Genomic DNA, 24,134 nt, shown 5'->3' with positions numbered 1-24,134 from the left:
CTAGCAGAATTTGACTGAAAATTTTTATAAAATTGTAGATAATGCTGGAAAGGAAGGCCCTTACGGAGCCTGCAGCCGCCCTATCAACTCTGAACAGTAGAAGCAGAAGCTGGTCTATGGCAGCCTCCATAGCTCCATCTACAGCATCCCTGAGGCTGAAGCTCCGAGGATGAGTTTAAATAGCAGCCAAGCTCTATAGTTTACACTGGGATGCACAGCACGCCTCCTCTTCAGCTCATTCATTTGGCAGTCCACACTGCAGGGGAACTATTAGAAACTACTGTTTATCCATTGGGTTTCCAAGTCTGTAGTCATCTGGGGGGTACCTGTGGTACGCCCTAATGTGACTGAGCCAAAAGTCTCCATGCCAAATGTGTACTCCACTTTCCAGCTCCAAGCCGTGCAAGAGGATGGGGGTGTTGCAAGGGGTGCAGAGAGAGGAGCTGCAGGAGATGCTCGGATGCAACTGATCTTGACTGGTAGAGAACTGCTATGTCCTTTCACGCCCCTTTCTAGCGAAGACCACAATGTCTGTCTTTACTTCACAATGGGGAAACTGAAGCTCACCGAAGCAGGGAGCCCGCCCTGCATCTCATAATTCTGATCCCCACATTCCTGGCCAGGACTACATGGGGTGCAGTGTTCCTGTTCCACCTCGGGGAAATGAAACTGTTGATTTTTCATTTACACAAAAATGAAAAAAATAAATAAATACCAGATGTTTGGAAGCATGGTACAGCCCATCTTGCTGGAACTTACAAGAGCATTCTGAGAGGAAAAAAAAAAATTCAGTGGAAAATCCACAAAGTGAAAAAAAAAATGTTTTGAACGAAAATGCAACTCTCTCTCTCTCTCTCTCTCTCTCTCTCTCTCTCTCTCTCTCTCTCTCTCTCTCATGCACAAACAATATCTCATTGTTTCTTCCTCAGGGAGCAGCTGTGAAGGAAACTAAGTGAGGGGACAGACACAGCATCCCATCTTTGTGCCCCACACAGAGCTCAGCTTTGAGGCCAGTCTCCCTGAGCTGTGGGGGGTGTGGCATGCCTGACTATCAAAGGGCAATGGCCTGATGGGAGCCTATAAAGTGACTTGGGAGAAGCCATGAACCTCACTTGGAGGATTCTGGGTGGAAACTTCAGTCATCTGCTCTGAGAGGTACGTCCATAGTTGGAGCTTGCACTTGGGATAACCGATGGGTAAAGCAGAGACCGCCCTGATTCCCACTGTCTCCCTTTCAGTTAGAAACTGACACTGAGCAGCAGCTGAAGGCTTTTACAGGCTCAGTCTCATTTTCCTCAGACTTCCAAGGTAAGTGTGATTGGCACCCGTTTTCAGGTGACGAGGTGGAGGGGTGGCCAAGCCTGTGCTTGCCCTGAGGGCTGCTTCTGCTCCACACCCCTCCCCCTCTCAAAAGGAGACCATGAGCATATTGCCTGTGTGGCAGGACAGCACCAGAGGAGTTTTCTAGTGTGACTCAACTGCGCCTGACAGTAAGATCAACCAAAAACTGGAATTATTTGTGTGACCAGAGTACTGAACAGCCGGACACAAAACGGTTTTGTTTAGCATATGCGGTTTGCTGAGCATAGTGGTGCAATCCTTTAACCCTAGCACTGGAGAAGCGGAGATCCCTCACTGAAGGACAGCCAGAACTGGATAGGCTTGAGGACAGAGAACCATGTAGAAAAAAAAAAAAGAAAGAAATTAAAAAGATATGATTCCTGTTCATTCAAAGGCTTCGTGTATTTGTTTGCTTTTCAAATCTATTCACCCGTGCAAACATTTTGCTTTGTCATGTGACATTTGCTTAATATTGGATGCTTCTTGAGGTTAGGGACTGTAGCTAAAGTGACACACGTGCTCTTGGAGAGCTTAACAGAGAACAGGGTCAATTTCAGCACAGGTGGCTTCCAGATGTGAGCTCCGACGCAGAGCACACAGTAGGAACTCAGACCAGTGCTTCCCAAGGAGAAGCTCAGTGTGCTTGACCCTCAGTGTGCTTACAGTTCAGGTCGTGCCTGGTCCAGGATGCACCAGTCTTGGAAGAATTGCCTTTAAGTTATTTGGTAGTCAGTTAAAATTATAGTTAAGCTTATTTTGAAAAGTAAATTCACCTCGATGATCTTTTTTATGATATTAGAAGATAGGAAATGATGCGTCGTAAAGCACGTATCTTTTTCCCAGAGTTGTACATACACATCAATAGCATGTTCTGTCAGTGTTAAATGAATCCAATTGGACGGGACATGGAAAACATGCTCCCTTCTGAAGCTTTTAGCTATAGGAAGAAAACTCAAACAACCAGACGGTGTCTCTGGAAGCCATGCAGGCAAGGGGAGTTAGCCTTGTTCTGAATCCTCCCACAGAGCTCGAGGGTATGCCTCAGCCCGCAAGAGAACATCTTGTAATGAGACATTTGTCGGAGTTAGACAGGGGCTCACTGGTTGTCGCTGGTGCATGGTGAGACAGAGCTCATCGGGTCTCGCGGGCAGGCATTTTCTGAAAGGCACCAAGATGGATGTAGGTGGGAACATGGCAGAGAGGCTCTGGGTGGACAGCTGACCCTGTCATAGTCCAGTTCCCTTCCAGGCCTCAGTTTCCCCATCTGCACACCTGGCAGGAGCTTGAGGGGGCGCTGAATAGATGACCTCTAAGGTCCTGTCCATTTCTGAAATGCAGTAGAATGTATATACTCTATGCCACACTTTAAAGTTCAGTGTGTGGGAAAGGCTATTGGCTTACGCCTGTTGGAGAGCTACAGAGATTCCAAGAGCCCTTGAAAAGTTTTTATGAGTTTAGGCGAAGCTTCTACAAACACTCCACCTTCTGAAATGTCAAAAGACAGGTGTTGTTTATATGTTGATGGAAGGAAGGAGGCCTCTAGGACTAAAGATGGTGGTCCCACCACAGATTTGCTCCAGAGAACTTCAGCAGCCGCCCCCTCCCCAACCCACCCCAGCTGGCAGCTCTCGCTCCTTACATAACTGTTCTTTTTGAAAACCAGGCAACAAAACCTTCAGAAGAAAAGGCTATTGATTATTAAAGTTATTTGGAGGTTCAGAGACTCGTAATAAAGTGGTTATAATTGCTCCTGTTATGACACATCCTTTGAAATGCTCAGCTCTGAGAACACTTTGCTTGCATTGACTCAGTCATCACAAGGAGAAAGGCAGTGAGCTGGAAATAGCTCATGTGCGGTGAGAGGCAAGGAGTCACAAAAAGGGAACAGAGGCAAGTCAGGGAGAAAGGCAGAGAGAAGCCCAAGGTCTCCATCCATAGCCTGAACTGACTGACCCGTCTCAATCCCCCGTCCACTCCCCTCCCCAGAGTTGTGGCCACCAGAGGACTTCTGTATGGAAATAATGTTGGACCCATATACATCAGCTGACAGCTCTTCTCTGGTTAACTGCACATCCTCTATGAAAAGCACCCTCAACAAATGGGGAAAACATTTGGGAAATGCAGTCCTGGTTCTGCTTTTCTTCATCCTAGTAATTGTCATTCTCTTTCTATTACCTTTTTTTTTTTTTGGGGGGGGGGGTTGGGGACAGGGTTTCTCTGTATAGCCCTGGCTGTCTTGGAACTCACTCTGTAGACCAGGCTGGCCTCGAACTCAGAAATCCACCTGCCTATGCCTCCCAAGTGCTGGGATTAAAGGCCTGGTTCTGCTTTTCAAAATAGCAATGCTAATGTTTAGCTGGGCAAGGTAGCATGTGTCTTTAATTCCTAGCACACGGGAGGCAGAGACAGGAAGATCACTGTGAGTTCAAGACCACCTCAGTCTACAGAGCATGTTGTCTAGCCAGGACTAATGGTGAGATGCTATTTCAAAAAAAATTAAATAAATAAACAAAAATCTAATATTTACTGAACTCGGTATCAGATGCTCCTCTGAACATTCCCGTTTTCTCTCTTTGGCGGGGGTGGGGAGTCTTCTTATGTCACTGGAGGTGGTGGACTCCACGTAGGCCTCCCTAGTAGCCCCCTTCACCAGCACCCCTGCCTTTATTTTATCCTGCTTCATTTTCACAAAGATTCATGAGACAGTCATGACTCTTAGTCCTACTTTATAGGCCAAGGAGCAACAGCTTACTTTGCACAGTTACACTTAGTAGGCGACAGAGCCAGAGTTGGAACTCTGAGTAACGCTTGGATCCCCCCTCCCCCATCCCACTTTATGCTGCTTGGCTTGGCTCGGACAGCTCAGTAAGACACTGACATAAAATGCAAGGCTGGTGAAAGATGGCTCAGCGGGTAAAAGCACCCGACTGCTATTCCAAAGGTACTGAGTTCAAATCCCAGCAACCACATGGTGGCTCACAACCATCCCTAACGAAATCTGACTCCCTCTTCTGGAGTGTCTGAAGACAGCTACAGTGTACTTTACATATAATAAATAAATAAATCTTTTTTTTTTTTTTTTTTTTTAAATGCGAGGCTCTGGGAAGCCTTCCCTGATGGACTCCATTTTCCGTTCATGAACCTTTTGACTTTTCAGTGCCCCTCTTTGCCTATTCCCTGCATACAGACTATTTTAATTCCAGAAACAAGTCCCTCCTGAGCCTGGCATCTCCAAGGGATGATTCTGAGGAGAATCAGACAGGATTCCCACCCTGGAGAAATATGCAATGGGGCAGGGGAGAGGGTGGATCCATGAAAGAAGCTAATCCAACAAGAGATGCTCTAAGAGGTGTCAAGGCTCTGAGGCAATGACCTTATGGCTGCTGGGCAGCCAGGCTGGCAGCGGCTGCAAGATGCAGCTCCTCGGTGCTGAGGAGAATACCGACTGAATGACCTAGTCCACAAGGGCTCTCCATCACTGTGTCATCCGGAGACCCAGACACCGCCATTTGCATTTCCTCCCCAGGCCTCTCCTGCAGCCACCCCACCCCAAGATGGTGACCATGCTGATGTTCCTGGCCATGCTGGCGGGTCTCTTCACCACAGCCAAAGGACAAAGTTTCCATTTTGGGAAATGCCCGTCTCCTCCTGTGCAAGAGAATTTTGACGTGAAAAAGGTGAGGTAACTCAACCGTCCCCATTGTTTTGAGAGGTTTGTTTTATTCTTTTTTGAAACTCTAAAGCAAACCCCTTCCCACTTGGGGACGTGCAGAGGTCTCTGCAGACCTCAGGGACAGGCAAGTAGCAGCCGCATGAGGTAAGACGGAAATCCAGTTCAGTGTGACTCAGCAGCTCCTTCAAACTTCTAGAATCTGACACTGGGCAGTTTAATTTAGGCATATCTAAATACAGTAGAATTTGGGGGAATTTTTTTTTTTGGTGTAACACAACCCCCCCCCCCCACCCCGTGCACATGGAGGCACAATGACACTGAAAACTCTCTCCAAATACATATCATTTCTTCCATAAAGGTGGGTTCTGTGGTGAGGCTCCGTGTGTTATCATAGGGGCCTAGGGGAGGATCTGGTGTGGTCTTGGTCATGCAGATAGCATAGAGGTCAGCTATTAATTACTTCCAGTCTTGGTTGTGGGAGCTTGGGGGAAGCGAGGTATAGCTTGGCTCTACAGATAGCACAGGGTTACCTGGGCAATCAGCCACTTCCATTCCCAGCCTTCTGGGTGGAAAACAGGTTATACATCCTTCCCCTTGAAAAGACAGCCCTGGGTATTTAAAATTCCCGGCTACCCTAGTCCCAACAAGGACAGCATTTATCTTATTTTTGGTTTTCCCTGAATCAGTCTCTGAGGCTTGGAAGAGAGTAAGGGAAGTCTTTGGTACCCCAGCTTGTCCCATAGATGGATGCCAACAGGCCATGAGAGCTCCCATGGACCTGGTATGGGAGAGCACAGGGTGGTAAGAAAGAGCTGTCAGTGTATGGGAATGGTCTCCTATAGCTATGGGGAGGTGAGAGTGGGGGGGTGTGGGTAGGGGCTGATTCACTACTACTGTCCCACAGAGACAGAAGCTGGGCGTCCCTCGGGTGACATAGCTAGAACATGCACATGGGGTTCAAAACTAGGCTTCCTATCAATACAGAGAGCTCAAGACAGGACCTAGGAAAAGCCAGAAGTCCCCCAGGGGCTCTTTCTTGTTACCTGCAATAGAACTAGCTCCCCATAAATGCTGCTTCCACTTGGAATCAGGCAAAGGCAGCAGCACAAGGGGACAGCTATTAGATGTCAGAACTCAGCAGCTCTACAGCGAGGGACGGCCTGAACTCTAACCCTAGGGCCCCTTCTCCTCTAAAGGTTTTCATTGCTTTTAGGAAGTAGCACAGTTGGTTTGAAAAACACTGAAATTATCAATCACTGAAACTTTAGAGTGAGTGTCAGGGATGTTAGAGGGTGGGTTAGGCAAAGCAGGGAGGAGAGCTTAGGGACTCTTAGAGAGGAGTGGAAAAGAGGGTAGGCAGTGCCGGAGGGGAAGAGAGGGGAAGAAGGAGAAGCCACACACTAAGACCTGCACTGACATTCTTTATTAATGTGTTAAGGATTCCCTTTAGTTGAGTAAGCATGGGAAAATCACAAACAAAAAAAAATCAACCAACTTACCAAACAAACAAAAACCTCATGAGTGGGGAATTTGATTTAGATTTTAATTTAGAAGTAAAAATTCCAAAATATCTTGGAAATTACAACTGGCATCTTCACTTAAAGAAATCCTTTGGGGACTGAAGAAGAATGCCTTTAAAAGATTATTTTCTTTAATGTGTGTCTGTGTGTGCATGTGCATAGGTGCCCAGGGGGGAGTGTTGGGTCTCCCAGACCTACTGTTACAAGTAGCTGTGAGCTGTCCAATATATATTCTGTGACTCCAACTCCAGTCCTCTTCCAAAGCAGCAAGCACTCTTAACTGCAGAGCCCGTCTCTCCAGCCCTAAAACAGAATTAAAATAAAAACTGTTAAGATGAGTTTATATATCATATTACTGGCTTGTTCAAAAAGATTCTTTTATTTCAAGGATTTTTAATATATTCAGTTATGCAACCATCATTAAATCAGTTTTAGAACATTTTCATTATGTCAAGGAGAACCCACAAGCCCACTAATAGTCTCTCCACCTGCACTGCTCAGACTTTTCATCGCTGTGACACATGCCTGAAAGAGGCAACTTGAAAGAGGGAAGATCTATTCCGGCCCCTGGTTTCAGTGCCTTCAGTCCAGGGTTCATGTGGTCCATAGGCTGATGGGGAGGCAGAACATCTTGGGATGTGTGGCACAGAAGGCGCCTTAGCTAAAGATAGCCAGTGAATGGAGAGGGAGAAGAGAGATCCTGTACAAGATACATCTCTCCCAGGCATGTTTTCACTGGCCTGCTTCCCCTAACCAGGCCCTCCTATTTTCACCACCTTCCAATACATCATATCGTGAATCCATCAAGGGATTCATCTATTGATTAGATCAGAGCCCTCAGAAGCCAATCACTTCCTTAAAGTCCCACCTCTGAACTCTGGTCGAATGAGGGCCAAGCTTCACGTCCAAACCAGACCACCTCCACAGCTATGGGGAGGTGAGGGGGAGGAAGGATGTGGGTAGGGGCATTAATCATGGCTGATTGACTACTGTTGTCCCACAGAGACAGAAGCTGGGCGTCCCTCAGGTGACACAGCTAGAACATGCACATAGAGTTCAAAACTAGGCTTCCTATCAATACAGAGAGCTCAAGACAGGACCTAGGAAAAGCCAGAAGTCCCCCAGGGGCTCTTTCTTGTTACCTACAGTATAACTAGCTCCCCATAAATGCCGCTTCTTCCTGGAATCAGGCAAAGGTGACAGCAGAAAGGGACAGCTATTAGATGTCAGAACTCAGCAGCTCTACCGGCTAGGGATGGCTTGGACTCTAATCCAATATTTTACTTTGTCAATATGAATTTGTCTATGGAATACACAATCTTGGCCTTTTGTGACTGAGGGCAATGTTTTCAAGGGTCTGTCTTCATGTGTGTCAGAAATAGGAATCAGATACCACTGCAGATGGTTGTGAGCCACCGTGTGGTTGCTGGGAATTGAACTCAGGACCTCTGGAAGAGCAGCCAGTGCCCTTCACCGCTGAGCCACTCTGAAGTCTTACTAACAGCCCGACTCTAATCTCTCTGCGCCTTCTCTAGTGGTTATTACCATGTTTCCTTTTATTGCAGGCTTCTTCGTAGTAGTGGTAAATGACATCATCTCCATTTCCCAATGGCTCGTGGTGTTGAATGTCTTTTCTCACACTCGTGAACCATGTGCAAATCTCCCATTCAAATCTTTGCCTTTAAGAAAATGGGTTATCTTTTAATTATCGATCCCCACATGTTCTTCCTCTAAGCTAGATACAAATCTCTTCTCATATATTTTAAACTATTGTCTCTCACTTGGTGGAATTTTTTTCCTTCAGAGATATGCCCTTTGAAACATGAAGTTTGTTTTTTTAAAAATACTGATCAAGTCTAAGTTGTCCATGTTTTCTGATTTTGCTTGATCTTCTGATGTCAGGCATACAGACTCAAGTACCCGATGGTAAGTATCCCACTGGTGTAGTAGATAGCACTCAGTCTCATACCTAGAGATCCAGAGCCTAACCTAAGACGGTAGTGATTTAAACGTATCTGTTCTTCTCAAAGTATCCTAGGGTAAGCTCTTGCATTTAAGCCTTTGATTCATTTTAAGTTAAAAATTGTGTCCTAGAAGGATCCAACTCCATTTAAATGTGACTTTCCAGTTGTTCCAGCACCACTTGTTTAAAAGATCGATTGTCTGATGGTAGTCTTAATATCCATAGTGAAAAATCAAATGACCATGATCATGGGGTTTTATTTTCAATATTCCAATTCTATCCTATTTATATGTCTATACATAATTTCAGTTTTGATTACTACAAATTTGTCTCAAGTTTTTTATCTTAGGGTTTCCATTGCTTTAAAGAGACACTATGACCAAGACAACTTTTATAAAGCACAACATTGAATTGGGGCTGGCTTACAGGTTCAGAGGTTCAGTCCATTATCATCATGATGGGAAGCCTGGCAGCATCCAGACAGGCATGGTGCTGGGGATCTAAGAGTTCAATATCTTGTTCCTAAGGCAGTCAAGAGAAGACTACTGTCTCTCAGGCAGCTAGGAGGAGGGTCTCAAAGCTCACCCCCACAGTGACGAACTTCCTCCAATAAGGCCACACCCACTTCAAGGCCACAACTCCTAATAGTGCCACTCCCTGGGACAAGTGTATTCAAATCACCACAGTTTTGAATCAAAATGTAGGAGTCCATCAGCTTTACTCTTCTAACTCTTCTGTGTTCCTTGCATTTTCCTATGAATTTTATGATCAGTTTGTCCATTTCTGCAGAGAAAAAAAATTGAAGGATATCGCCATCTTAACCTTTCTTGTCCATAAGCAGAAACTATCTATTTACTTTCTGTTTACCTTCTTGTCTTACCAATATTTTTTAGTTTTCAAAAAATGTTTCTACATGTCTTTAGTCAAATTTATTACTTAATATTTTTGTTCTTTTTGTTATTATTAATGGAATTTCTTAATTTCATTGGCAGATTTTTTTCTCACATGTATAGAAATACTTTTGTATATTGATCTTGCATCTTTTAAATTTGCAGAACATTATTTCAATATGGTGTGTGTGTGTGTGTGTGTGTGTGTGTGTTTAAGATCCCTTAAAAAGGCTGAAGTCATAGTTCAGCTGGTAGAATGCTTACATATAGTGCATAAAATCAGGTTTGATTCCTGTTACCAAATAAATTAATCGTGGCCAGACACATCTCTACCATTAGATAAGGGCAAGTGAAGGCAAGGGAATCAGGTCAAAGCAACTCAAACACAGTTCCTTAGGACCTTCTGTATGGAAGAATATAATATCATCCTCAAATAAAAGTGACTTGGCCTCTCTTCCAGTTTTCTTCCTTAGACATTGAGTTGCCCTCCTATAGAAGCTTCACTAAGAAAGATTTACAGAGGAACCTGGGATCGTGAGGAAACAGAGCAGGCCACCCTCTCACCTCTCAGTTTCCTCATTTCTGGAAAGTCATACTTCCTTGCTAACTGTGGATCGCTAAGGTCCCTTGAATAGTTAAGAACTCCTTTAAACATATTATAAGACAGAAATTTTTCTGAGCATGACTACGAAACCTGTTAGCCTCAGTCTTTGGTACTTTCGATGAAGGTCACATTTCACTTTTTTTGTTTGTTAGGATTTTTTTGTTTGTTTGTTTTGTTTTGTTGTGAGGCAGTTTCTCCCTGTAGCCCAGGTTGTCCTTGAACTCTCTATATATTTAATAGTGACCTTGAAATCCTGATTTTCCTGCTTTGTGTACATCCCAGGTTCTGGGTTTTGAGGCCTCTGCTAAGTTTCAGTGTTTTTAAGTGACAGTTGGAGCTTACTGAAAGGATAGGGACAAGGTGGTCAAAGATGTGGGTATGTGCTTGAGCAGTCATGTGACAGAAATGGTACTGTCACTTGCTTTTCAGGATGCTTCTCAGGGTTTGGAGGTAAATGCACACTTTACTTGCTCTGTTAGGTGACAGATTTTCAAATCTGAAAAACAACTATAATTAATATTTTGACTAGGGAGACACTCACGAAGTTTAAAATGCTGATGGTGCAAAAACAAAACCAAACCTGTGAGCATAGCTCAGTGACAGCATAGCTCAGAGACAGCATAGCTCAGTGACAGCGTAGCTCAGTGACAGCATAGCTCAGTGACAGCGTAGCTCAGTGACAGCATAACTCAGTGACAGCGTAGCTCAGTGACAGCATAACTCAGTGACAGCATAGCTCAGTGACAGCATAGCTCAGTGACAGCATATCTGCCTAGCGTAAAGTCTTTGTTCCAGCCCTAGAGTCACGCAGAGTCGGGGTGGGAAGGACAAACCCCAAACCCCACAGGTCCAACAGTGCATTCAGTGAAGTTTCCTTTAGTCTCCCCAGTTTCCTATCCCAGGAGCAGCCAGGAAAAACAACATATTGTATATCTTTTTTTAGACGATGTATACATATATAAACAAATATGTATAAGACTGTGGTAGCCAAAATAAAAGCTTCCAGATGTTCATGGCCTGTTTTCTAACCTGTGAACATATTACCTTCCAAAGAATAAAGGGATTCTATAGAGGAGACCTGAGATGGCTGGATTAACCTGGTTATCCAAGTGGATCAAATTTAATCACATAAAAAAAAATTGTTAGAAGCAGAAAATCTTTCCTAGCTGTGGTCAGAGAGAGAGGTTTGCTGAAGGAACGAGAGTCAGAGAGGTGCAGTGGAGGTACTGTCAAGGGTCTGCTCAACGTTAGATGACCTTGAATATGGAGAACTTTTGGGTCCAGAAAGCAGGTGGCCCGTGTAACACAGGGAAAAGGAGACGTCTACTCTCCCTCAGAGCCTCTGGGAAGGGAGGAAGCCCAGATTTCAGTCTTAGCCTCGTGATGTTAGGATCAGAGACTGACATATAAAACCATATATTAATAAATCTATGCTGGTTAAAGCTTATAGCTCATCACAGCAGCAATAGAAACCCCAAACAACAAGCTTTTCCTTGTTGTTACGCCAAAGGCAGCTTAAGTATATACCTCACTTCAAACCTGACTCTTTGCTCTTTATTCTTTTTAAAAATTTTGTATTTATTTACTTTACATCCCAATCACAACCCCTCTCCCTCCTCTCTGCACAGTCCTGCCTTCTTTCTCCTATTTCCCCCTTCCCCTTCTCTAAGGAAGTACCCCACCCCACCCCACTACCAACCTACCCTGGCACATCAAGTCTCATCACTGAGGCCAACAGGGCATCTCAGCTAGGGGAAAGGGATCCAAAGGCAGGCAACAGAGTTCAAGACAGAGACAGCCTCTCCACCCCCAATTCAACCCCTGACACTATTAATGTTCTTTATTCTTTAGATAACCTTTGAGATAATTGCATACAACTTTTTAACAGGAGGTATATAAAATGTCATCAGAGAGATACACTATCATTTATTTCTCCAACCCCTCTCTAGATTGTTTCCTGCCTTTTATTGTTACAGACAGACCTGCAACAAATAACCTTATACTTACATACCATTTCTTTACAACAGGAGAACATTCCCAGAAGTCAAATTTTTAGTTTTGCTCAGTATTTCCAAACTGCCCTCTGCAGAGGTTATGAATTGGTACAGTAACTAACTCCAAACAGAAGTGCCCCACAGTCAGCATGTCTGAGTTACACAAAAGTCAAGATGCCCTGTAGAGTTAGCTGTTGGAGGGGAAAAGGTATTTTCTATCAATCACACAAACCTTTCCTTTCACAGAGGCTGGAATTTCACACGAGTTCTGACTAAAGAGAACTCTGAGAACATATCCAAATAAAGAGCCCCTTAGGAATAGAATGTGACAAACAATCATTGCCCGCACATCCGAATCATCTATTCTCATTTGAAACAGTATCTTGCCCAGTTGCCTGGGAATGGTGCTGCAGTCCATTTGGCCTGGTTTCCCCTGGAAAGGGCTCTGCTTCTAAGGCAACAATGGGGATGAGTCGAGTCAGCAGGTCCCCAGAGAGCCCTTGGGTTTTGCCTCTGCTTGTTATTGTCTGTGCAGTATCTTGGAAGATGGTATGAAATTGAGAAGATCCCAGCGAGCTTTGAGAAAGGAAACTGCATTCAAGCCAACTACTCGCTGATGGAGAACGGAAACATCAAAGTGCTGAACAAGGAGCTGAGGTGAGTGACTGCGCATGCTTGCCGGAGACGACCTTATTTTGTGCTCCCGGCAGGAGGGGCACAAAGAGGGTGTGTGGTACTCAAACTAGGCAGGATTATCCGGATGCATGTGTTCCCTTCTTTAACTACCGCTGAGCACCTACTGACTACCAGGGGCAATAGCGAATCGAGAATACCAGTCAGCGCCCCTGCTCTCATTCCAAGATGGAGACTCTTGTAGCGAAGAACATTAGACTACCTTGCCTGGCCTCTAAACTGAGAGAGAAACCCTTTCTGTCCATCTACTCACAGTGAGCATCAGGTTTTGTGGAATACTTCTGGGAACTGGGGGCTCACCAAGTCCCATGGCAATTTGTCCACCCCCAGCCAGCTTCCCTGTTAAGAACCCCGCCCCCTTCTGTTTGTTTTCTCTCTTTTCTTATTTTGAGACAGGTAGCCCAGGCTGGCTTCCAACACACTGTATAGCCAAGGTCCTGGGATTTCTTTGTTTGTTTGTTTGTTTTGTTTTTGTTTTTATTTTTGTTTTTTTCGAGACAGGGTTTCTCTGTGTAGCCCTGGCTGTCCTGGAACTCACTCTGTAAACCAGGCTGGCCTTGAACTCAGAGATCCGCTTGCCTCTGCCTCCCAAGTGCTGGGATTAAAGGCATGCGCCACCACTCCCCAGCGGTCCTGGAATTTCTGATCCTCCTCAGTGCAGGGTTGACAAATGTGCACCACCCAGCCTTGTTGTGTAGTGCTGATGGTTGAACCCAGAGCCTTTTGCATGCTAAGCAAGTCTCTACCAACCGAGACACATTGCAAGGCCCAGTCACCTTTTTTTTTTTTTTTTTTTTTTACTAAGCAAGCATCAGGTACCTGAACAGATATATGTACTCTCTAGCTCATCTCAACAGCATCTCTTTGAGAAGTTCTCACTTCTGTCACTAGGTACATTGACCATCGATCGATATCTTTACACTCTAGAGAGCAGACATGAAGAGACTCAGGACAGGGTCCTACTTGCTTAGCCTCTACCAACAAAGGTTGCAGCACCAACTTAGATGTAGTATCTAAGTATTTCCTATATGCAAGGCACTCACTACCCCTGTACTTGGGCCTCCCTGAAAATGTATTTACCTAATCCCCATGGTGTAGCAAAAGTAGATACTATTATAAACCTCATGGGCGGGAAACCATTGGTATAAAGAAGTTAAGCAGCTTGTTCAAGGGCCTTATAACTGATACAGGATGAAGCCTAGATTTGAACCCAGGAAACGGAAAATAAGGAAAACAGAGACAAGTGAAAGGGGTTGGGGACGAAGGGCTGTTCTTTCTGTTCTCTACAAGATCTAAGGACAGGCACTCAACTCTAAGAAAGCAACTGCACTGAAAGTTTGCTAGGTTCACAGAGGTGCTGGGTGCCGTTTTACCATCCACCAACTCCCTTGTGGGCCAGAGCCCAAAGCTGACTCCAAGAATGCATCTGCTTCTTCTGGAGCCCCAGGGAAGGAAGGATGGCAGGAAGGGCTGGCAGCAGGAATGGAAATGCCTTTGCCAGGACTCTCCCAGAAACTTGACAGGCCTTGTAGTAGTCCGTTGTCTCTCCCCACAATGAAATTCAGAGAAAAGATTCATTTGGACTTAAGTTCAGGACGTTCCTATCTGGAATCAGGGGGCATTATTCCCTGAGCCTCTGGTGAAGGTGGCAAGTAGGGAAGAAAAAGAAACGGGAAGAGAATAGGCTCCTGAAGTCCTCTCTGAAGGTTCAAGCCCAGTGACCTACAAGCCTCTCTCACCTCCTGTGGACCATAACAGCACCACCCTGGGGACCAAACCTTTACCATGTCCTTTGGGGAACATTTTTCCAGATCATAGCAGGCAGAAGATTGGTAGGTAATGACTTCTTTTCTTTATTTTTATTTTATTTCATTCCTCCATGTAGCCCTGGCTGAACTGGAACTCCCTTTGGAGACCAGGCTGACCTTGAACTCAGATATCCACCTACCTCTGCTTCCTGAGTTCTGGGACTAAAGGCGTGCGCCACCAACACCTTTCAGTAATGACCAGTTTTCAATGAAATATTATGTCCCATTAGATCCCAGATCCATTATGTCCACATCAGGGGAGATGAAACTAGGGAATTCTCTCAGCCTGTGCTCAAGAATTTAGGACCCCAGCGATCTGGCCTAGCGTTGGAAGAGAGAAGAAATCAGGCTTTGGTGCTTGATTGCCTATATTATGCTATATGGTGCTGATATTAGAATGAGCTCTAAGGTTAGCTAGGGTATTCTGTAGCCAGTAGCAGTAGAACTAACATCCCTCAGGCTGTCTGTGCATCATCGAGTAGGTTAAAGCTCTTACAACAATGTTTGGTAAGTTAGTAAGCATCTAATTAAACATGACTTTTTTTATGGCTGAACTCCCGTTACCTGAAATCCCAGGTGGGAACTGGTGAGGTGGCTCAGTGGGCAGACAGGCTTGCCACCAAGCAGATTCTCACAAGTTAGCCTCCGACCTACACACATGATTGGAGTATGAGTGCTCGCACGCGCGCGCGCGCGTGCACACACACACACACACACACACACACACTAAACACAATAAGATAATATTAAAAAGAAAATACCCATGCATCTCACCATGACACATTGCGTGCATTTATGGTCAGAGACTAGTGTTTTGACAACTATTCTGGAACAAGACACAAATGATAGTGTTGAGGAGAAGAGCCTAGCTTGTTGCTAAGTTACCATTTGCAGATGGAAACAGACCATCTTCCACGGAGACAGCAGGGCATGGTGCCTGCCCTACGTGGTGACAGACAATGCAATCTGGAATATAGAGAGCACCTTCCCTAAACCCCCCCCCCCATTACCTGCTGCTAAGAAACTGGATTTTAGAGCCTCCCTCACCGCCAATCATACAACACTAACCTACCTGACAGCCTCACACATACTTTGGTCTCATGGCTGCCCTGCTTGAGGACCAATGGGCAGGCAGCTCCTTTGCCACCTCTGAAAGAGTAGTATTCTGATATCTAGGCACCTCCCTTCTCTGTCCTCTTCTCTGAGGCTTTCCCTGTCCTGTGTTCATGGGTAAATGAGGAGAGAGAGAGAGAGAGAGAGAGAGAGAGAGAGAGAGAGAGAGAGAGAGAGAGAGAGAGAGAGAGAGAGAGAGAGACTTGCTCCTGCATATGGTGGAGGAGAAAGTTTATTGTAGATAAAAGGAAGACCATAGCCAGAGGCAGAGACATAGAGACATGTGGGAGAGTTCATTGTGGATATGACCCTGAGCCCTGTGAGGAGAGAAGGGAGAGGAGATAGAAGGGAACCAGAGGTGGGTGACCAAAATGACTGTATTATATAAGGGAAGGCAGCTGGGGAAAGGGCTCTTCTCTACTGAGCTAGAGAAGTTAAGGGTAAGGGGCAGGGTATGCCTGCCAGGAGGACTCTAGAACAGGTCCGGACTGAGGGATGCTGGGAGAACCTGGAGGCCAGGTTCCATTTGATATGTTAAGTAGGCACCTCAGTCTTTTGTCCCAGGTTTGAGATCTAACAATGAGATCATTGTGGGTTAGCCTGAAATAGGTCAGATCCCTGTGAATGGTCAGAGAACTTCCTTAGTTCCAAGACCAGCACACTTGCTGTAGGCCACCATGTAACATCTCTCTAAGTGTTGGGAGATCACAACCAGACTGAGCCACAATGGCCAGGTCTCCTCATCGCCTTTGTGCCAACCTATTCTGCTTCAAAGTCTCCCACCCTCACCTGGACCTCAATCAAACTGGAGGTGGGGTTAGAACTCAGGCCCCTAGGTGGGACCCAGGGGGATGGGAAGTGCCTCCAGACCCCTTGAGGCTCTGCATTGTTTCCAGTGATCTAGTTCTTCCTTCCTCTGTTTCCTTGTCTTCCTCTTGCTGTAAAGAGATGAACCTTGAGGGGGGCAGGGTGTCTATGTGTGTGTCTGTGTGTGTGTCTCTGTGTGTGTGTCTTTGTGTGTGTGTGTGTATATGAATTTTCCCATTCTGCTTTATTCCTTCTCTTTGAAGCACAGGAGCAAGATGTCTGGAATTCCTGAAAAGTAAATGGCGAACAATAAAAACAAAACAAAACAAAACAAAAAAAAAAAAACACTGTTGAAATGCAAGGGTATAGCAAAGAACCTGGGCCCTGAGCATTGCCATTGCTGATTCTGGTCCACTGGCGAGGTCTTTCTCCAGTTGAGTCTCAGACAGTCACAGCGGGAAGAACCAGGTCTGGCTGGCCTTTGGAGAGCCTCCCACAGCTCTTAGGGCACAAAGCTTTCGTTGATCTCCCCCCCTCCCCCGGAGACAGGGTTTCTCTATAGCCCTGGTTGTCCCGGAACTCACTCTGTAGACCAGGCTGGCCTCGAACTCAGAAATCCGCCTGCCTCTGCCTCCCGAGTGCTGGGATTAAAGGGATGCACCACCACGCCCGGCTTGATCTTGATTTTTAATTAGTTGCATGTCTCTTCCTTTTCCATTTTTTTTTTCTTTCCTTTCCTTGTTTCTTTTCTCTCTTTTCTCACTCACTGCAGTCCCGATGGAACCATGAACCAAGTTAAGGGTGAAGCCAAACAGAGCAATGGCTCAGAGCCGGCCAAGCTGGAAGTCCAGTTCTTTGCGTGTAAGTATCCAGTTCCCTCAGGAAGCCTCGCGGGTGGGAGACACACAGATGGAAAGCAGAAACCCTGTGTTCAAACACATCTGAGTCGTGCCATCAAGGTTCAATTCTGTGTGCAATTATTTTCTGTGCACCTACTGTGTGCACTTCCCTGGGCTAGGCACTGGGGTGCACAGGGGTGCAATGAGGGGGCGAGACAGAGCCAGCTGTGTCCTTGCAAGCTGACAGTCAGTGTGAACACTGAGGAAGAACCAGGAAACATATTAGCATGTCAACAGACAAGACTCACAGAAATGCCTGATCTCCAGGGACACAGGAACCCCCAAGTGACTAGATGTGAAGAGAACAATCCTATGCAAAACAAAGCCTATGCAAAGCTTACAGGTCAGAGACAAGAGTGGAGGCTCTTCAGAGGCCTGGCTCTGCTGCTCTCTCACTGCCCTCTGAGGTCAGGGCAACCTCAGGAATACACACAGGCTGCAGAGAAAGTAGTTAGTTTTGTTTGCCCTGTAGATAGGTCGGAGAATTCAGGTCAGACCTGTGAGGTTTTCTCTTGCTATAGGGTAGACACTAAAGTCACTCACTGCCTGCAAGAGAAATCACCATCCTTCTTCCCGCCAACATCTTCAACACCCCCAGCCCCGCCCACAGCCAGTCAAGTCCCTAGAGTAGGGCAGAGGGGAAGTTTCTTACTTACAAACCGAGAAAGGAGAGCTGTAAGGATAAAGCTGTTCTTCCCGCACATTCGCACATGCGACTGTGAGCAAATGCCTCCAGGTGAACAAGCTGCCCAGCATTGCCAAGCTGGACCAGGCATGCTTCCTGCAGTGCCAAGAGCTCTGAGCTCATTGGAGCCTGACTCTCTGAACCCTCATGGGGGAATTTTCCCCATGGCATGGATGGGAAAGGCGTGGGGATAGGAGTGAAGGTGATGAGCCTTAGTTTCTCTCAGCCCTTAGATTCAGGGGTCTCCATGGCAACTGAGGCTGTAGTTTTCACCAAGTGAAGTATCATATGCACAGGCTACTGAAGAAGCCCTGGGACCAGAGGCAGGAGCTGTTTGCTGGGGAATTTGAGGACCAAGAGGCTCATCAGGAATACAGGGTGTTCCAGTTTTGCTTTCTGTTGCTATAGAGGGCGGGAGTGTTCAGCTTATAGGTTATAGTCCATCACTGAGGGAAGCCAGGGCAGGAACTGAAGTCAAGATCATGCAGGGACACCGATTACTGGCTTGTCCCCTGTAACTCATTCAGCTTGATGTTTTTGATACAACTCAGGACCACCTGCCCAGGAGGAACACCACCCACAGTGGGCTGAGCACACGCCATTCATCATTAATCAAGAAAATGCCCCACAGGCCAATCTGATAGAGGCAGTTCCTCAAACGAGGGTCTCTCCTTACAAGATGACTCTAACTTGTGTCAAGTTATCAAAACAAAACAAAACAACAAAACAAAAACAAAAACAAAAAAACCTAACCAGCACAGAGAGGTTAAATGATTGTGGGGCACCTTCTAGGATATTTGGGAGATTGTGGGAAAGATGGATGTTCCAAATAGAGAGAATTGCGTGGGAGAAACCTACATAAATGTCTACAAGACAGAATTAAGCCCCCCAATGCAGTTTGCACCACAGTCTCCATGAGCATTGGAGCAAGGCTGACACTTTCCAATAAAGAGAGACTTGGAAGTTGTCTGTGCTAAGAGGAAACGCTGGGCGAGTCTATTCTTGAGAGACGGACAATGTGTGGGAAAGACAAAGTGTTTATGTCTGGGTTGATTTAAGACCTTTGATGCTGCTGAGAAGGAGGGAGACACACTTTCCCAAAACTCAAATGCAGAGTGACCAACTTCACAGACAGTAGATACATGATGATATCCCCACTCTTGTGTGTGCGTGTGTGTGTGTGTTTGTGTGTGTGTGTGTGTGTGTGTGTGTGTGTGTGACATGTAAGGACCCCAAGTGTCAAAGGGCAAGTCAACACCAATTGTCTATCCAGGCTTCCGTCCACTTTCTTCTCCCCACCCCTCCACTTTCATATTTGTAAAGAGACTCAGAGGTAGGAAGAACCGTGGTGGACGGCCCCTCTAGGCCCAGGTTTTCACATAATTAGCTGGACTTTTGACACCTAGACATACCCCATCCTCCTTTATCACACAGCTTCTCAGGCATTCCTGGCAATATGACCAGGAACCGTTAATATTTTTTGTGTGGAGGGGGCTGGCTCTCTGGAATCTAAGGAAGCATTACTTTGAGAGTACGTGTGCCCATATTTTCATATTTCTTTGGTGTGCACACAGCTTTCCCCACTGGATACGTCATCCTTGATGTCTGGGCTGTGAGTTTCCTCTGCCCTGTTCCTCAGCTGTGGCAGTAAGTTCACAGACGGTAGTTTTTAGATCTGGATGGAGAGGATAAAGCCTCAATCTTTTCTCTCAAGAACCTCTTTAAATCAGGCCCCGTCAGTCTATAGATGCCTGTCACTGGACCTTTATGAGTCCTTTGGTAGGAAAAGCTTATAGCCTCAGGCTGGAGAGATGGCTCAGTGGTTAAGAGCACTGGCTGCTCTTCTAGAGGTCCGGAGTTCAATTACCGCATTCATCTGTCCACCTGGTAGCTCCTAACCATCTATAATGGGATCTGATGCCCCTTCTGGCAGGCAAGCATATCATAAGTAAACAAATAAAAAATAAAAATAAAAAAGAAAGGAAAGGAAAGATGATAAAGAAAAGGTTACAAGCCATAACCATATCTTTGCGGAAGGGTCTTGTCTTCTCTGTGTAGCCTTGGCTGGCCTTGAAATCATAGAGGTCTGCCTGCCTCAGCCTCCTGAGTGCTAGGATTAAAGGTGTGAGCCCTCACCATCTGGTTTACCTCACCTCATTCTTTAAGCTCAATGGTTTGCTGAGATTGCACAAGAGGAAACACTCAAACACATCAGCCTCTGTTTCTTCACACGATCAGGCTGTTCAGGAATGTGGACTCCAGCTCCTTGCTGTGTGCATTCTCCACCCTCCTTGCTAAGCAGCGCTTCTGAACAGTTTGGCGCTAGTGCACCCAGCTAGCCCAAGGAGGCGGTCTGAATCACCAGCCATCCAGTGCACCTTCTCCGTGTTGCTGTTAAAGAAGAGGGCATAAAAACTGGTCTTGGCTATTGACACACACTACAATCAGCAGGGAGTTCTGTTGTTGATGATGATGATGATGATGTTTTTAAATACCAACCGTGGTGGGGCAGACCTGTAATCCCAACACTGAGGCGACTGGAGCAGGAAGAACGCTAGTTCTAGGTCAACCCGAGCTATAGAGTGAGGCGCTATCTCAAGATTAAAAGGTGGCTAGTAACATGGCTCCGTGGATCAAGTACTTGCCCTTCGAGCCTAAGGATCTGAGTTTGAACCCTGGAGCCCACCTAAAGCTGGAGAGAACTCCCAATATTGCCCTCTGACCTCCATACGTATGCCACGGCTTGTGTCCCTGCGCCCAGTGCGCGCGCGCGTACACACACACACACACACACACACACACAGAGACACACACGCATGCACAAATAATATTTTTTTAAAAAGAAGCCAACCACCTGAAATTTGGAGCAGGAGAAGGGTGGGGAAGAGGTACTTAGTGTCTCTCACACCCCCCACGTTTCAGCATCGATTTAGAGATTGGGTCCCCAGAGCCCTGGAAAGGAGGCTTCCCTTGCCCTGGTCCTTCCTCACGAGGTTGTTTCTGTTCTCAGTGATGCCACCGGCACCCTACTGGATCCTGGCCACCGATTATGAAAACTATGCCCTTGTGTACTCCTGCACCACCTTCTTCTGGTTCTTCCACGTGGATTTTGTTTGGATTCTGGGAAGAAATCCTTATCTCCCTCCAGAAACAATAACCTACCTAAAATATATCCTTACTTCTAATGACATCGACATCAAAAAAATGACAATAACAGATCAAGCGAACTGCCCGGACTTCCTGTAAAGGGGGTGGGGGTGGGGGAACCACTCCAGGTTATTTCTTTGTTTTTGCGTTCCCTGGCTCCACCCCCATGCCTCATAAGGACCAAGCAATGGTGGCAGGCACTAGAGGGAGAGGAAGGCTATAGAAGCCAATGAGGGAGAGGACTCATGGAAAGTTGGCCCAAACCCAACCTGACCCCACACTGTTACCTTGCTAGCCCAATAATAAACATTTTGCTGATCGGCTGTGTTTCTTGGGGGTTCTGAGCTAGGTTTATAGTGCAAGAGTCATGGTTGGCAGATGGTTGGAAACCCTTCCGCCGTAGTTTAAAGGTAGGAGAAAGCTGATGGCCAAGTCAGGCCCTGGTGACTCGGATCCAGGGTCCCTCTCCACAGCAGATGCTCTGGAGGGAATTCTGGGACATTTTTTATTTCTGTCTGGAGGCTTCCTTGAAGCTTTTACTTTCTCATCGGGAAGTCTTTGGAACAGGGCTGATGCATGAGCATCCTGAAAGTATCTGGGAAAAGCAGACAGTCTATGAGAAAAAGACAAAGGGGATATATATATATATATATATATATATATATATATATATATATATCTCCAATTGTGTTCTAATCACTGAAAAAAAAAAAGAATCTAGAATCCCTGACCACCGCCCTCCTTACCCAGCCCCCAAGCGTCAACCCTGTCTAGCGGTAAGTCCAGACAGAGCAATATAGAGGGTATCATGGGAAATTGGAGAACATCTCACCCTCTTCAAGACACAGGCTCAAGCTATCCAGTCTGTCTTCACGCCTCGGCACTCCGATGCCCCTGCTCGTAGCAAGCCAGGAACCACCTGGTATTGTGCTTTCTGACCTTGTGACTTTTAAAACCAAAGACCCAGATCCATCACCCCACAAGTTCACTTAGTTCGTGTGTATAGTCTATGTTATATCTGCTCATGTATACAGTTTTCGTTTAATTAAAGAAAAAGCAAACTCAAAATGTAGCTTCCAGTTTATAATTCAAAAAGGCTAAAAACCACAGGGCAAAATATAGTACAGGGCTTGTACGTGGTTAAGTGCTTCCCCAGCTCTGTCTGCATGTCCTGTATAGGTGACGCGCTGTCCAGCCCACCAGAGGCTCTTGGCTACTCCTCGAGAATACAGTGATTCCTCAGAGTGCCATTTCCAACCATCTGCTATGTCATGGTAAAAATTAAATGCTGTAGCCAGTGACATGGCTCAGCCGCTAAATGAATGACTAAAAGAAATAAGGAAAAGAAAGGAACATGACAGCTCCTAGGTGTGGTGGAGGAGAAGGTTTATTATAGGCATGAGGGAGAGCACAGCCAGAGGCAGGGACTCTGGGAGAGTCCAGAGTGGACGTGACACTGAGCTGGGCCATTTAGGAGAGGAGGAGGGGAAGGGAGAAGAGAAAGGGGAAGGGGGAGGGAAGAGAGGAAGAGGAGAAGAGAGAACGCTGCAGCCAGGAGGCCAAAGGTACAAAGAGGGCAGGTAACCAAAAGGGTTGGATTATTAGGGGAAGGCAGCATAGCCCCCCATCCTGGATGGGAGAATTCAGGGTATAGGGCAGGGTATGCCATCCACAAAAGCCTGTAACAGGCCAGGACTGGGGGATGGAGAGAGAACCCGGTGGCCAGGTCCGCCTTGATATGTTCAGTAGGGACCTCTGCCATTTGTCCTGGGTTTGAAACTTAACAGTAAAGGCACCTGCCACCAAGGCTAAGGACCTGGGTTTGACCCCTGGGACCCAGTTGGTGGAAGGAGAAAACTAACTCCAGCAAGTCGCTCTCTGACCTCCACACACCCATTGTGGAGCACACCTGTCCGCATACCAACACACACCCACAAATAAGTGACATGAAAATAAGCTGTGATTTCTTTCCTCTTAGGCACTCACTGGTAACATTTACCTGAGTAAATTCCTGAGAGATTTGGGGAGGGGAGTACATGGCTACTGACTATACAGGGAAAGGAACCAGAGAGAAGAGAAGGACACCAGGACATCCATAGCAAAGTAAAGACAATGGCACATAAGAGACCCTGCGTCACCATCACCAGCTCCAACAGTCATCAACATATCACTAGGCCCACTGCATTATCATCTGTAACACCCCTCCCCCGAGTGTGTATAAAGCAAATACCAGGTATCACAGATCATTACTTGGTCTATAGCAACCTAACTAGACATCTCTAGTAGATATAGGTATGTGTAAAATAAAAATATTGCAAGTTATAGCTTATGTCCTGGAGGTATTCAGAAAATGTAATCTCTACATAGTTTTAAAAATAGTTTACATAATCTGGGTTAAGGGGGGGATATCTTGTGGGAAGCCACGTAACACCATTACAAGATGGCGCTGGCTACCACTGGCCACTGCCCCTGTATTTCGGGTAAACAACCAATGTGCGCAGGTCCAAATGGGTTTCACGCCAAGTCTTTGCCAGCCCCGGGGCATAACAGTGAGATCATGAGTAAGCAACCAATTAGATGTGGACACGCAGCCTTGGGGACTATATAGGGAGTCGCTCACGGGGGCCTCGGTGGTCTTCCTCTTAATAAATGCTGTGCTGCAGAAGGATCCTGGTATCCGCATGCGTTCTTGCTGGCGAGACAATAGTGCGGGACAACAGGTGCTGAAAACCCCGGGAAAAACGCCTCACCATCGCCGAGGAGACCCTCCGCTCACGGAGAGGATTCAGAACTGCAGGAGGAAGGTAAGCTCTGAGAGGCATGTTTGGTCTTGATCTCTCTCATCTCTCTCCCCAGTTAGAAGGCGCGGTGGAAGCCCTCATTACTGCCTTGACAGCGCTCATTCTTTTTCTTTTGGTTAAATTGGTGAAATCGTGCCTAGAAGATGAGAAATGCTGCCCAACGCCCAGGACAGGGGGCATTAGAGGAGTTACAGGA

At 46.2% G+C, this 24,134-nt stretch overlaps 1 protein-coding gene across 3 annotated transcripts; it reads left to right on the top strand.

The window, feature by feature from the left end:
• Positions 1-1,073: 1,073 nt before the first annotated feature.
• Apod (apolipoprotein D) lies at positions 1,074-21,460 on the top strand. Of its 3 annotated transcripts, none has more exons than XM_021209755.2 (6): positions 1,084-1,155; positions 1,239-1,308; positions 4,868-5,018; positions 12,521-12,642; positions 17,179-17,267; positions 21,001-21,460. In XM_021209755.2, the coding sequence occupies exons 3-6, from the start codon at positions 4,896-4,898 to the stop codon at positions 21,234-21,236; spliced, it is 570 nt and encodes a 189-aa protein (XP_021065414.1). In that variant the 5' UTR covers positions 1,084-1,155; positions 1,239-1,308; positions 4,868-4,895; the 3' UTR covers positions 21,237-21,460. The 3 variants fall into 3 exon arrangements, with proteins under 3 accessions (XP_021065416.1, XP_021065414.1, XP_021065415.1); XM_021209756.2 differs by having other exon boundaries at positions 1,120-1,155; positions 1,243-1,308; XM_021209757.2 differs by lacking the exon at positions 1,239-1,308 and having other exon boundaries at positions 1,074-1,155.
• Positions 21,461-24,134: the final 2,674 nt, after the last annotated feature.

Source organism: Mus pahari, chromosome 12 (genome assembly GCF_900095145.1).
Source record: "Mus pahari chromosome 12, PAHARI_EIJ_v1.1, whole genome shotgun sequence".
NCBI lineage: Eukaryota > Metazoa > Chordata > Mammalia > Rodentia > Muridae > Mus > Mus pahari.
Note: the sequence above shows the minus strand (reverse complement) of the source record. Positions and strands in the feature narration are given on the sequence as shown.